The 12,567-nt window shown below is 44.5% G+C and overlaps 1 protein-coding gene across 1 annotated transcript in view; it reads right to left on the minus strand.

Annotated features, from left to right (window-relative positions):
• The window catches only part of NPC1L1 (NPC1 like intracellular cholesterol transporter 1), a 124,826-nt gene that overhangs the window by 103,203 nt on the left and 9,056 nt on the right, over window positions 1-12,567 (minus strand). The window contains exons 2-5 of the mRNA XM_085896330.1: window positions 9,671-11,223; window positions 4,697-4,797; window positions 2,881-3,050; window positions 2,177-2,305 (exon numbers count right to left, since the gene is read on the minus strand). Coding sequence (XP_085752456.1) covers window positions 2,177-2,305; window positions 2,881-3,050; window positions 4,697-4,797; window positions 9,671-11,223 — 1,953 coding nt within the window. The remainder of the gene's footprint in view (window positions 1-2,176; window positions 2,306-2,880; window positions 3,051-4,696; window positions 4,798-9,670; window positions 11,224-12,567) is intronic.

Consider the following 12,567-nt stretch of genomic DNA (forward strand, 5'->3'; position numbering starts at 1 on the left):
AGGACTTATGTGACTCTTTTCGACTTGGATTTCTCCAAATTTGGGGTAAAAGATAAATAATAATGCTTCTGTCTTTCAATCCTGACAAATCTTACACTCTCACTATCTCTCTCTCCAAAAGAACCGTCTGGCAAATCCCCCCCCCCCCATCTACTTTCCATCCTCTTGACGAAGTTCAGTCATTCAAACTCGTATCAGCCATGATCTTTTTTGGGCAAACCACATTTCAAAGTTGCACAAAGTCCATTCTTGGCATACCTGAACTCCTACATGGACTTCATCCGCAGCTTGACGGAGTACTGCTCTCCCCTCTGGGCTGACCTCCTCTGTCTCACATCTTGCTCAGCTTGACGCAATGGAAAACAAGGCCTTCAAGATTATCAGAATCTCCCACAATGGAGCCGAGTCTATGGGACTATCACTACACCATTGCAGACAGGTAAGTGGTCTCTCTGTCTTCTACCACCTCCTTCCTGGTCTTCCACCCTCTGCTCTTTCCATACTTTGTCTCCCCCCCCCGCTCCCCCCCGGGTATATGGGGGGTGACGGTGGTCCATAATCCACCTCCTTCTGGTGATACTCCCAAAATCCAGAATCACTGCTCACTTCTGCTCATTTGTTCCTTTCCCCACCTGTGGAACCAACTTCCGTATTCTCTTCAATGTCATTCTTCCCTCACGGTCTTCAAGACAGTTGTTCACCATCATCTGAGATCATCCCCCTTCCAAAACCATGACCTTTTCTAACCCTGTTACCCCTTCTCTCACCCCCACCTCCTTCCAAATCTCCATTTCTTTTGTCCTTCCTGAGAGTTTCCTTCTGTATCCATCTTGTCAACCCCATGCATCCTCTCCTACCCCTCATTACTCAGCACTTCGTTTATTTGTCCAAGTCTCCCTCAATTTTCTCCTTCAAATGGAAAAGCTAACTTTAATTCAGCATGTGGTGTACAAAATGCTTCAAATTGCAGTGTTATATGTAGTTACTGCTGCAATTTGCGACAAACGGTTTTCAATGGTCATTACGCTTGAGATATATCCTCGTCATCGGATCCTACTAACTAAGAGATGCAATGTTTGACAACACAAGAACAGTGGCAATCTAAGCAGTCACCGATATTATCACAACTTAATCGTGCACCAATGCCACTTGATAATGTTGACTGATGGACTCGAGTCTCTGCTGAACACAGACCTTGAAGCAGTAAGAGTAACATCAAAGACCAAAGTCACTCCATAATGCACCTCATCGATGGCTGTGTTACAGTGATGCAAATTCTTACGACATCTATCGAGGCTTATGGAGGAACTTATCCTGTATATTCATAACTGTTATAGCAAGGACATCAGGAGTTAAATATCAGTGTGTTCATTTCAAAAAAAAAAAAAAAATGGTCTTCTCAACACAGTTGGGCTTCTGAACCTGGAGTCACATTGTAATGAAGGAAACTCTCAGTATCCCCAAACAGTCTAACCCAGAACAACCTTTTATGGTGATCCCTCAGCTGTAATAACATTTTAGTGGTTTGAGGTTATACTGTGTACACCAATACAGTAACAAATTTGAGGTTTGGAGTAGTCGACACAATTGCAACAAATGTTGGTGCTTTGTAGCAACATAGTTGGTATGGAGCATGGGCACGAGTAGCCAGACACCTGTCAAGATATCCGGAACATGCACAATGTTCCATGAACCGAGATTTTGTGACCAACAAAAGTCACAAAGAAACATCCTGAAAACAGTGTCTCCACAACACTGAGCCGCAGCTCTTGAATCGAAGTGTACATCACCATGCGCTCAGGTGTGGGTGACATGAAGCACAACACAACTCACGAGCACATATCAGCCTCTTTCAAAAAGAAATCGTTAGACATTGAAGTTTAAAAGTTATTTTTCTTTATAGTAGCGGAGGCTCATGGAAGAACAAGGTATATCTGACAGTAGGGACAATCATCAAGGGAATGAACAAAGAGGAGAGGGGGAGGGGAGGAAACACTAAAACTAGTAAGGAAGATGGTTGGTGAAGGAAAGGTTAATGGGGGTAGAAAAGATTGTGCATCAGAATTGAGGATGAGAAGTGATGGCTGTGCAACGCTTGTTTGATAGAACACAAAGTTACCAATCAACTGTCATATCAATTGATGCATCGTTTCTTCTGTCAGGGGAGGTTGATTACCAGGATGCGGCTGCAGGATGAATATTCACCGAGTGCAAGCGCGATGTATACAAATATGACCACATAGCTAATCGCAAATATAGGGATGTCTTTGGCTGTTGTTCGGTTGATTTCATCTTCGAGAGAGCGCTACCAAGAAAAAAAAACAATCAAAAACAACACATCAGGACCATCAAACAAATATTAACTAATCAGAGCCATTCTTATGAATACATTATGAAGGGAGAAGTAGTTAAATGAGAAAATACGTTTTGTTTGAGCTGCAAAGCAAAAGCATGGCAAGAAACAAAGGCTGGCTCCCCCTCTCTCCCCCCTCTCTCCCTCCCTCTCTCTCTTCCTCCCTCCCTCCCCCTCTCCCCCCTCCTCACTCTCTTCCTCCCTCCCTCCCTCTCTCCCCACTCTCTCTCCCCCCTCTCTCTCTCCGTGCATCTCTCGCTCTCTCTCCCACTTCCTCTCTCTCCCTTCCTCTCCCTCTCCCTCCCTCCCTCTCTCTCTGCGCATCTCTTTATGTGCATCCCTCTCCCTGTCTCTCTCTCTCTCTCTCTCTCTCTCTCTCTCTCTCTCTCTCTCTCTCTCTCTCTCTCTTTCTCTCTCACATCCATCAAAACAACAATCTTACAGCAATGGCATTTTAGTTATCAACTTGGAGAGAAGAGATGAAATACGTTTTAAATGAGAGGAAGTACATATTGGTTTAAACCCACCTCTGACATAAAGGCAACATTCAAATGAGGAGAGCACTTGCTAAAGTTTTCAACCACCTCTAGATACTTCTTCTCCCATTCCAGCGCATATTGGTAGTGGTCATCTTGAGGATCAAAGTTTCTTGTTGTAAATGTCAAAAGGAGAGCCTCCGCTGCTGAATATTCTTGTCCTAGAACAGACAACAATGAGAAGGATATTATATTTATAAAATAAATAGTGATACACACATAGGTTGGGTCAAAGGCTGAAAGGGGGAGGCCATTAGGCCTCCAGCTAGAGTGGTGGGCTTGGGATCCGAGTTGGGATCCGAGGGTCCTGAGTTCATCCTGCTTGGCTGTTGAATTAATACCAGGTGGGGTTGACTCTGCCTGTCATCCTTCCGAGGTCGGCAAAATGAGTGCCAGCATGCTGGTATCCTGTGTCGGAGGGGAAACCTGTCCAGGATTGTGCCCAATATCCAAGGAGACTGCTTCGGCAGCAACAACGCTCTACAGAGTATGGTCCCAATGGATGGATGGATGGATATCTGGGTCATCCATGCCATAGTACTCCTACCTATTCAATATTTTACAACGGGAAATAATAAAAACAACACTCTCAGCTACTCTCAGCTGGGAATTTAGCCAAGGTCCCAGCACAAAATGGGACTTTCTAATGAAATATGATGTGGTAACTACAACATTCATCAATTGAATGGAGAAAGGAGAGTCAACTTTACAACCCCAACTTCAAGAAAATGTGCTCCTAGATGCAGTGTCCCCTGATAACTGCAGAAAAATGAAATCTTCCAGTTAAAGTCAAATACGACCAAGACATTTCCGCTGTGGTGCAGTGATAGCTTGATATACATATCAATACCTCAACAAGCAAATACAACCCATTGCTTTATTGACAGGAATAGTAAGGGAGAGGGGAGAGAAAGAGAGAGGGAGGGAGAGAGGAGGGAGGGGGGAGAGAAGAAAGAGAAGGGGGGGAGAGAGAGAGAAGGGGGGAGGAAGACAGAAAGAAAAGGGGGAGAGAGAGAGAGAAGGGGGGGGAGGAAGACTGAAAGAAAGGGGGAGGCAGAAAAGAAAGAGGAAGCGGGGGGAGGAGGAGGAGGGGAAGGCAGCATGGGTGGGCAGGGGGAGGAGGGGAAGGCAGTGTGGGGGAGAGGGGAAGGTAGCATGGGGGTGGGGAGTGAGGAGGGGAAGGCAGCGTGGGGGGGAGTAGGGGAAGGCAGCGTGGGGCGGGAAGGAGGAGAAGTTAGCATTGGGGGGAGGGGAAGGCAGCGTGTGGGGGGGGGAGCGGAAGGCAGCGTGGGGGAAAGGGAAGAGAAGGTAGTGAGAGGGGAGGGGAAGGAAGGCAGCATGAGGGGAGGGAACGGAGACTCCATCATGAAGCCCCCTTTCTCTCCCACCTTCATCTCTGTTGCCTCCCTCTCCTCCCTCCTATCACCCCTCCCGTCCTCTCTCAGCACCGCTCCTAGAATCCTTCCCCTCCCCTCCTCTCTCCGCACCGCTCCTATCCCCCATACTATAACCCTTCCCCTCCCCTCCTATCCCCCCTCCTATCACCCCTCCCCTCCTCTCCTCTCTCTCCACTGCTCCTCTCTTACCACCCCTCTCCTCTCTCTTTCCCCCTCTCTTTTGGTATTCCTGTCAACAAAGCAAAGGGTGGTATAATAAAGACAAAGCTGTACTTATGAATCTTCATATTGGTGCCTTGGATCTGGATGAATTGTATCTGTAATTTAAAATCACAAATTTAATATTTAGATTCTTCTGGTTAATCTTCAGTTGATGTGTTGGGTGAGTCATGGAGAAAGGGACGCCGTACCTTCATAACCCCCGACTGCGAGGAAAGGGAACACCGGTGCTCCATAGTCGGCCATACAATTCATTTGTAGACCCGTCGTGTCTTGAAAAGAAAGAGGAGAGCTGGTGGACAGACACAGGCACACATTAACTAAAACTGTTAACTCATATTTTCCATTCCCTCATCATTACTGCCTTCAACAGGTGAACTAGAACAGCACTCGCGAGAGCGTGTACCTCCACCAGGCTGAACACTTTACCTTTTGTACCCCACTGATAGGTTGGATCTTGATTCGAACCTCAGCCAAAACCGAATCAGCTTGTTCTCATCACCGAACCAACTTATCCACCAAGTTTTGTCATAATCCATCCGTAACGTTTTGAAATATCGTGCTCAATATCTTTCAATGGTGAAGAATCACTTTGAAAAGTTCTCGCAGTCGGATCTGGATCCGGATTTTCACCAAAATCTAATCAGTTCGTTCTTGTCACACACCTAAAGATGTCCACAAAATTTCATATGAATCACTTCATAACTTTTTGAGATAACCTGTTGGCCGACAGACAGACAGACAGACAAGCCGGTAGGCGAAGAGGGATTCGCTAGGATCGAAGCGCTGGATACGATGCTTTTCATTCTGACCGATCCACCGACGAAGATTCATTGCCAAGACGTATTGGTTCACATACAATTGTTCCTCTGCCTGGCAAGATTTTTCCTATTGCGTATTTTGCCAACTGGCACTCCTCATACAAAATGACAGTAAGTAGACACCCTATTTTTGAAGGACTACCATTTGAAAAATAATCGGTTTGCTGGTTTGTGCTGTGGATCCTCACATTGCAGACACACACACGCACACGCACACGCACACGCACACACACACGCACACACGCACACACACACACACACCCCGATAAACTTCTCTCAATGCTCTTGTTTGACCACACCTCCTGAGCCACACAATATTTTGCATAAGCCACGCCCACTTTCCATAAGCCACGCCCACTTCCCAACGCCACTCCCACTTTTCATCAACCACGTCCACTTTCCCGAAGCTCCGCCCACTTTCCTAAGCCCCTCATAAAAAATGACGGTAAATAGACACCCGATTTTTAAAGGACTACCATTTGAAAAATAAAACCTAAATCAAAAATCGGCTCGAGTAAAATAGGGACGAATTAAGTAAAAAATTAAATGTGTCATTATTTTTGTTGACATTACCTCAGATGACGGCAAACAGAGTGGACGTCAGAAGAACACGAAACAAAACGTAACGGAGAGAGAGAGAGAGAAAGAAAGAAAAAAATAACCATAAATATAAGGGTATGTTCTTTTGAACATACGAGTCCCTGGGACCATGAAGCCATCGTTCTTGTTGTTAAAGGCCGTTATGGGAGCACAGAAATAACGGTATGTTTAGCAGCGTCATCATGGTTGGCGTCTCGCAATATAATATATTAGCGCGATTAAAAATACCGTTTTTTCCTCGGATCTTCATGTCTGTCAAAAAACCAGTGTCAAGGTGCAAAACTACAGCTCACCTATCCATTGAGGTGTTTTTCGCCCCACCCCCCCCTGCTTTCCCGTTTTCACGCCACTGTCCACACAAAATTCATCAATCAATTCTATACAGAGTCCGGGGGACTCAAACAGAACAACAGATGTTCAGGGAAATACGAATCAGACCGTGGGAAGCGCGAGAAGACTTCCAGGTCGGTCGTTTTTTGATGAACCTGGCGGTGTAGCGGACGATAACATAACGGGTGGTGTAGAATTTTTTTTTAAAAAGATGTTTTTCAAATTCCACATAACTTGATTTATACCATATTATTAAAAATCCACACAGACAGAAATGCCGGTTATTCGATTTATTTTGGATCCTTTGCACTTTGGTCAATAACGTTTGGATCGAGAGATCGAAGGTGGAACGACGGTGTAGTTCCTTACAAACACTGTATACACACCATAAATGACGGTAAAGACACCCTATTTTTGAAGGACTACCGTTTGAAAAATAAAACCTCAATCAAAAATCGGCTCGAGTAAAAATTTCTAAATATCTCGAAGTGTTTAATTCCGAAGTCTCGTTTCTCTACATTCAAAACTGTAGGACAAGTATTGAAAATACTGTACGCGGTTTTTCGGCCGCTGCATCGCAACGAGTGGTTGCTAGGCAACGAAACTCAAACGCGCACATTCCCAGCCTATTTGGCACCTGTGCGCCAAGTTTCATCGAAATCGGTTCGCTGGTTTGTGTTGTGGAGCCTCGCGTTGCAGACAGACACACACACACACACACACACACACACACACACACACACACACACACACACACACACACACACACACACACACACACACACACAGAAAACCCGACAATAAGGGATATCGAGCAAATCCAACAGACAGACAGACACACACACACACACACACACACACACACACACACACACACACACACACACACACACACACACACACACACACACACAAAACCCGACAATAAGGGATATCGAGCGAATCCAACAGACAGACAGACAGACAGACAGACAGGAAAAAATAACCTCGTCCAATTTTGGTGGTGGAAGTAATAAATCCTGGTGTACAAAAGCCTTTGACACCGGTTCCGTCATTTCCTGCGATGCACAAAAAGGGAATTGTGGCGTATTTTTGCAAATGAGAGATTTTTTTTTTCAATACTTCTGAAGCAAAAAGGAATTTTCTTTGAATCAGGAGGAGCACCCATTGAGTTTATCTATCTATAATTCCAGCTATGTGTGTGTCTGTATCCGTGTGTGTGTGTGTGTGTGTGTGTGTGTGTGTGTGTGTGTGTGTGTGTGTGTGTGTGTGTGTGTGTGTGTGTGTGTGTGTCTGTGACCGCTGTTTCTCGACAACCACTGGTCCGATGTAATTGATACTTGCCAGGTATATTGCTGGGGACCTGAGGACATGCCTTTTCAAGGTTTGATATTAATCGGCCAAGCGCTTCCCAAGTTATGGCCATTTATTTACCAAACCAATGACAGGACATGTTGCTGCGTGGGCGTGGCCGATGGGGGAAGGGAACCTCAGCCACGTTCCCCATTACGGGTTACAACGTACGGACTTCCGGATAGTGATGACTCACTGTATTCTAATAATTTATCGATTTCTTATGCGCATTTATAGATAAACACAATGCCCCAATCCAGTCATCGTTTACGAGAGTGAAGGAACAGTCTGTGTGGTTGTTTGAAAGTTTTTGTTTTTTTTTAGTTTTTCTTTTTGGTTTTTTATTCTTTTTTTTGTTTGTTTGTTTGTTTTTTGCACGTACGTTTTTTTCCTCTTCTCTTCTTTGTGTTTTTCCTTGCGATGACATTGCGAAAAGGCAAAATACGTTGGCGCTAATTGAATAATTGGCCATTAAAACTAAATTGCGAATAATCGTAACTGCGATATGCGAACTTCCGGGCCATGCACGTACGGGCACGCACGTACAGCCACGCACGTACGGGCACGCGAGAGCGAAGGAACGGCTTGTGTGGTTGTTGTTTCTGGCTCATGGTTTGAAAGTTATTTTTTCATTTATTTATTTATTTTTGCTGCTGCACGTACGGCCACGCACGTATGGGCACGTACCAGTATTAATAAATGCATTATGAACCAAAACTGACGAGGCGGAATCGAGAGTGACATCAGTCGGCTGTTGAGTGAGTGCAGTAGGAGACACCATTAAGAACAGTTGAACTGAAAGATCCTTCGTGTGGGCTGTCTTTGCTCCGAAACATTTTGGCGACGAGGATGGGATAACCTTGCTCTTACACAACCTGCTGCATTCTTACCGAGTCCAGGTTGAGCCTTCGATACCTTTTTACCTCATAGATGCACATGTTCGAGAACTTCATGCTGGCGGTAAATGAGACGCACTTTCTGACGCAAGGAAGCGCACATTGCTTATACACTGCCGAGGAACTGAAGGGCAGTTGTTTATTCTATACCTTCCCAGTTGACGGGGACACGTACTCTGCTGCTGTCGGTGCATTAACAGCCTTTTTCATGCCAAAGGTGAACGTTGTTTTCGAACGATATAAGTTTCCTCAACGAGCACAGAGGCCGGTTGAAGTGACTACTCAGTTCGTTGCTGCTTCACGTGAGATTGCGGTTAATTGCGAGTTTAGTAACCTCTGATGAAATTATACGAGATCAGCTCGTGGAAAAAAAAAACAACCCTTACAGCTCGTATTCGTGAACGGTTGCTTCTGGAACCGGAGCTCACACTGCAGAAAGCCCTCCTAATGGCGGGACAAATCGAATCGGCCATGGCGGAAGCAAAAGCGATCACATGCGGTACGTCGACGTCCTTTCAGGATGTAAGTACAACACCAGCACGTACCGGCGTGGGGCCATACAGACGCGACCACATCCACAGGGACACATCACAGGCAGTGTGGCAAAAGTGGACATTTTGCTAAAGTGTGTCGCAGTAAAGACCACAAATACCAAGTGTGGGAAGTGACTGTGCCAGATGTGACTGTTTTAAGCATAAACGCACAAACCTCTGAACAAATTAGAACAAATTAAAATTATATATATATATATTTTGTCATATAATATATATATATATATATATATATATATATATATATATATATATATATATATATATATATATATATATATAAAAACTAACAGCTTGGTTTATGACAAAATTTGGTACATGAGTTTGGGTAGGTGACAAGAACAAGCAGATTATATTTTGGTTCAGACCGGATCCGACACATCAGAGGGATACACTACGTAAATTGTCCATCGTGGCGGAGGTATTCGCTCTATTGAGTGTGGTTCTAATTTAAACCCATGTGATAAGCAGATCAATTGTTTTATTGCGAGGTCATTCCACCATTTAAGATTCTAAATGTCTCTCAAATAGTTTAATTGCTTGGCAGGAACATCATGTCAGTAAATTAATAGATAATGAATTGCAGCCGAATACACATCTCATAATGTACTCACTTAATACAGTAGAGGAAGTGATCATGCCAGTCAATGGTTCCTTCCTTTCCCATATGTGTTGCATTCACTTTTGCTTCCAAATTGCTTGACTTACTCTGGAAGTATTGAACCAAGCTGTTCACAGTGCAGTCTGTGTCTGTGGGATTATCAGGATTCATCGGAGCGAAGCAGATGTCCTTTAGAGTGATGCTTTGGTTTTTTGTCTCGGACCACACCGGCATGTACTGCAGGAGAAGTTGAAGTTCGAGAAACTCCAGCAAAATCTCCTTTCTGAGGATCCCAGAGAAAACTTTCTCACCAAACAGCAGCGACGAGTAGGTATAATTTAAAGGATTCTTAGCCGTTATGATGACCTGCTCTGTACGGAAGAACGGGCCAAAATATTTGTCATGGATGTCCTTTTCCCTGCGCGCCCTGCTGTCCGGAGATGACCACAGCTCCACGGGGTCCGTCGTTAGCTTCACCATCGATATTCCAGCAGAAAGTACAATTACAACTGCGAGAGAAATTATGATTACCAGCACTGGATGGTGAGTCACCACGAGGCCCCATTTTTCAAACATTATGCCCAAATAATTCTGTAAGGATTCGCTCAATTTTTCAGAACACGTCACATCTTTCTCAGTCAACTCCTTCAGCAGATTTATCTCGTGGTCCAAATTCTTGTGATCACCAGAACACCAGTCAATACTGCCAATTAGATAAAGGAGGAAAAGGAGCATCAGAGTACAGAAAAGAATTGCTGAAATGATTAAAATTCCCTCTACATTCCGAATCTTCCATTCACCTTCAGGCAAGGGTGGTTCAGGTATGATGGGGCAGGAGGCTTGGCAGTCATTGCAACTACAAGAAGGAGCATCTTTTGATGATGATTCACTGCACTTCCAAACCTTTCCATCAAAAGGTTGCATGCCCTGACCTATAGGTGGTGAATGTTCATCAGGAAAGATGAAATCGATCTTCAATGGTGCTAGGCCATTTGAAATATCACCCATGAAGTCGAACCAGTGTTTAGTGTTGCACAAGGTCGAACCATAAAGACCGCACATGGCACTGATGGCGTAACCACCGACTGATGGAAGGCGCACGTCCTTGCAGGAATCGAAGGCTCCGTCTGCAAATCTCTTTGAATAGTAAGCTTCCATTTCCAACACTCCGGTGCCGTTGACATGATTCACTTTTAAGGCGTCGAAGGTGCGCGTCACATTAATAAAGAGGGCCTGATTGGAGCCGCACACATACTGGCAGTAGATGTTGTAAAAGTTATCCTTACAAGATGGGCACCGGGCCAGCACCACTGCGGACATTTGCAAACTTTTTTCCAATGCTTCCAGTTGGCCGTCGCTGCAGCAGAGTCTTGTGTTTTCACCGTCGTAAAGCACTGGGCAGACCGTTTTCAATCTGTCCAAGGTGTTTTGATGTGGTTTTATTGCCGGTGTGTTATTGACACAAGGTACGATGTGGTCGAGATTCTTCGTTTTCACTTCTGGATTTTCTCCGCATTCACCGTATGCCACGCAGTAGCCAGACTTGTGTATTGTACCTTCCGCAAACTGTGGAGACATTGTCATGATGACCAGTCAAAAACGATCATTCAAGGGAAAAAATTATCTCAAACTTCAAAAAATTTCAATTACCGTATATAATGGTGTTTTAAAATGTTTTAGATGGCCTAATTAAAGGCCTAATTAACACAACGATGGGACATGTTACTGTAAAAAATCAGCAAAGCAATACCTTGAAAGATAGGTAAACGACCCCTCCCACATCCTATTTTCATCATATTTGAAGAAAAACTAACAAGATACCAGATACACATTGTGGAGGAGTTTTCCTTTTTTGTTGTTGTTGTTGTTGTTGGATACAATGTCGAGGTTCATGGAAGACCTCAAACGTAGAACGGATCAGGACACAACATAAAAAGAACAAAAGAAAGAGAGGGAGGAAATACACCAGCAGCAGGGTTGAAGGACAAAATATAGAGAGACAAATAAGGGATGTCGAGAAGGATGAGGGGTAGGGGAGACACATGGGATGGACAAGATGGATACACCTGCAAACTCTCAGGAAGGAAAAACTGGAAAGCTGGAAAGACCAATCTATCTATCTCTATCTCTATCTCTATCTCTATCTCTATCTCTATCTCTATCTCTATCTCTATCTCTATCTCTATCTCTATCTCTATCTCTATCTCTATCTCTCTCTCTCTCTCTCTCTCTCTCTCTCTCTCTCTCTCTCTCTCTCTCTCTCTCTCTCCCCCCCCCCTAGATCTGTTATATATTGTGAGCCATGGTGAATGTACGTGCGTTTGTCTGTCTCCCGTTTATTGCAGCCACTTCCCATGTTGCTTTTGAAAAGCTCAACGTTCACGTGAATGAAATGACGGGAGAACGGGCATGGATAATGTTGATGAATTGATGTCAAGTTGTATTTCACAACCAGGATATTCCACACACTCTTTTTAGACTAATTGAACCTCTGCCACCCGATGTTGTTCCACAATTTTGCGGTGGGTGATAGAAGTAGCTCAGAGCTTTGGCTCTGAGTGAAATCAGGAGTGCAACACAATTAACCTTTTTTTTTAACCCGTGAAAAGTGTTCGTCACCATCTCTGATCATCCCTAATCCAAAACCATGATCTTTTCTACCTTCTTTAACCCCCCCCCCACACCCCACCCCAATCACTCCTCCTTCCAAATTTCCAGTTTTCCCTCCTGAGAGTTCCCTTCTGTATCCATCTTGTCCACCCCATGCATCCTCTCCTGCCACCCCAATTCCACCCCACACCCATTGTTTGTCCATCTCACTCTATCTTGGCCTTCAGTTCTGCTGTTGGTGTTTTTCCCCCTCTCTGTTATTCCTTTTGTCCTGTTGTGTACTGATCCATTCAGTGTCCT

This window comes from Eptatretus burgeri, chromosome 9 (assembly GCF_056783735.1).
Source record: "Eptatretus burgeri isolate ZD-2024b chromosome 9, Ebu_testis_v1, whole genome shotgun sequence".
NCBI classification, from domain to species: Eukaryota; Metazoa; Chordata; class Myxini; order Myxiniformes; family Myxinidae; genus Eptatretus; species Eptatretus burgeri.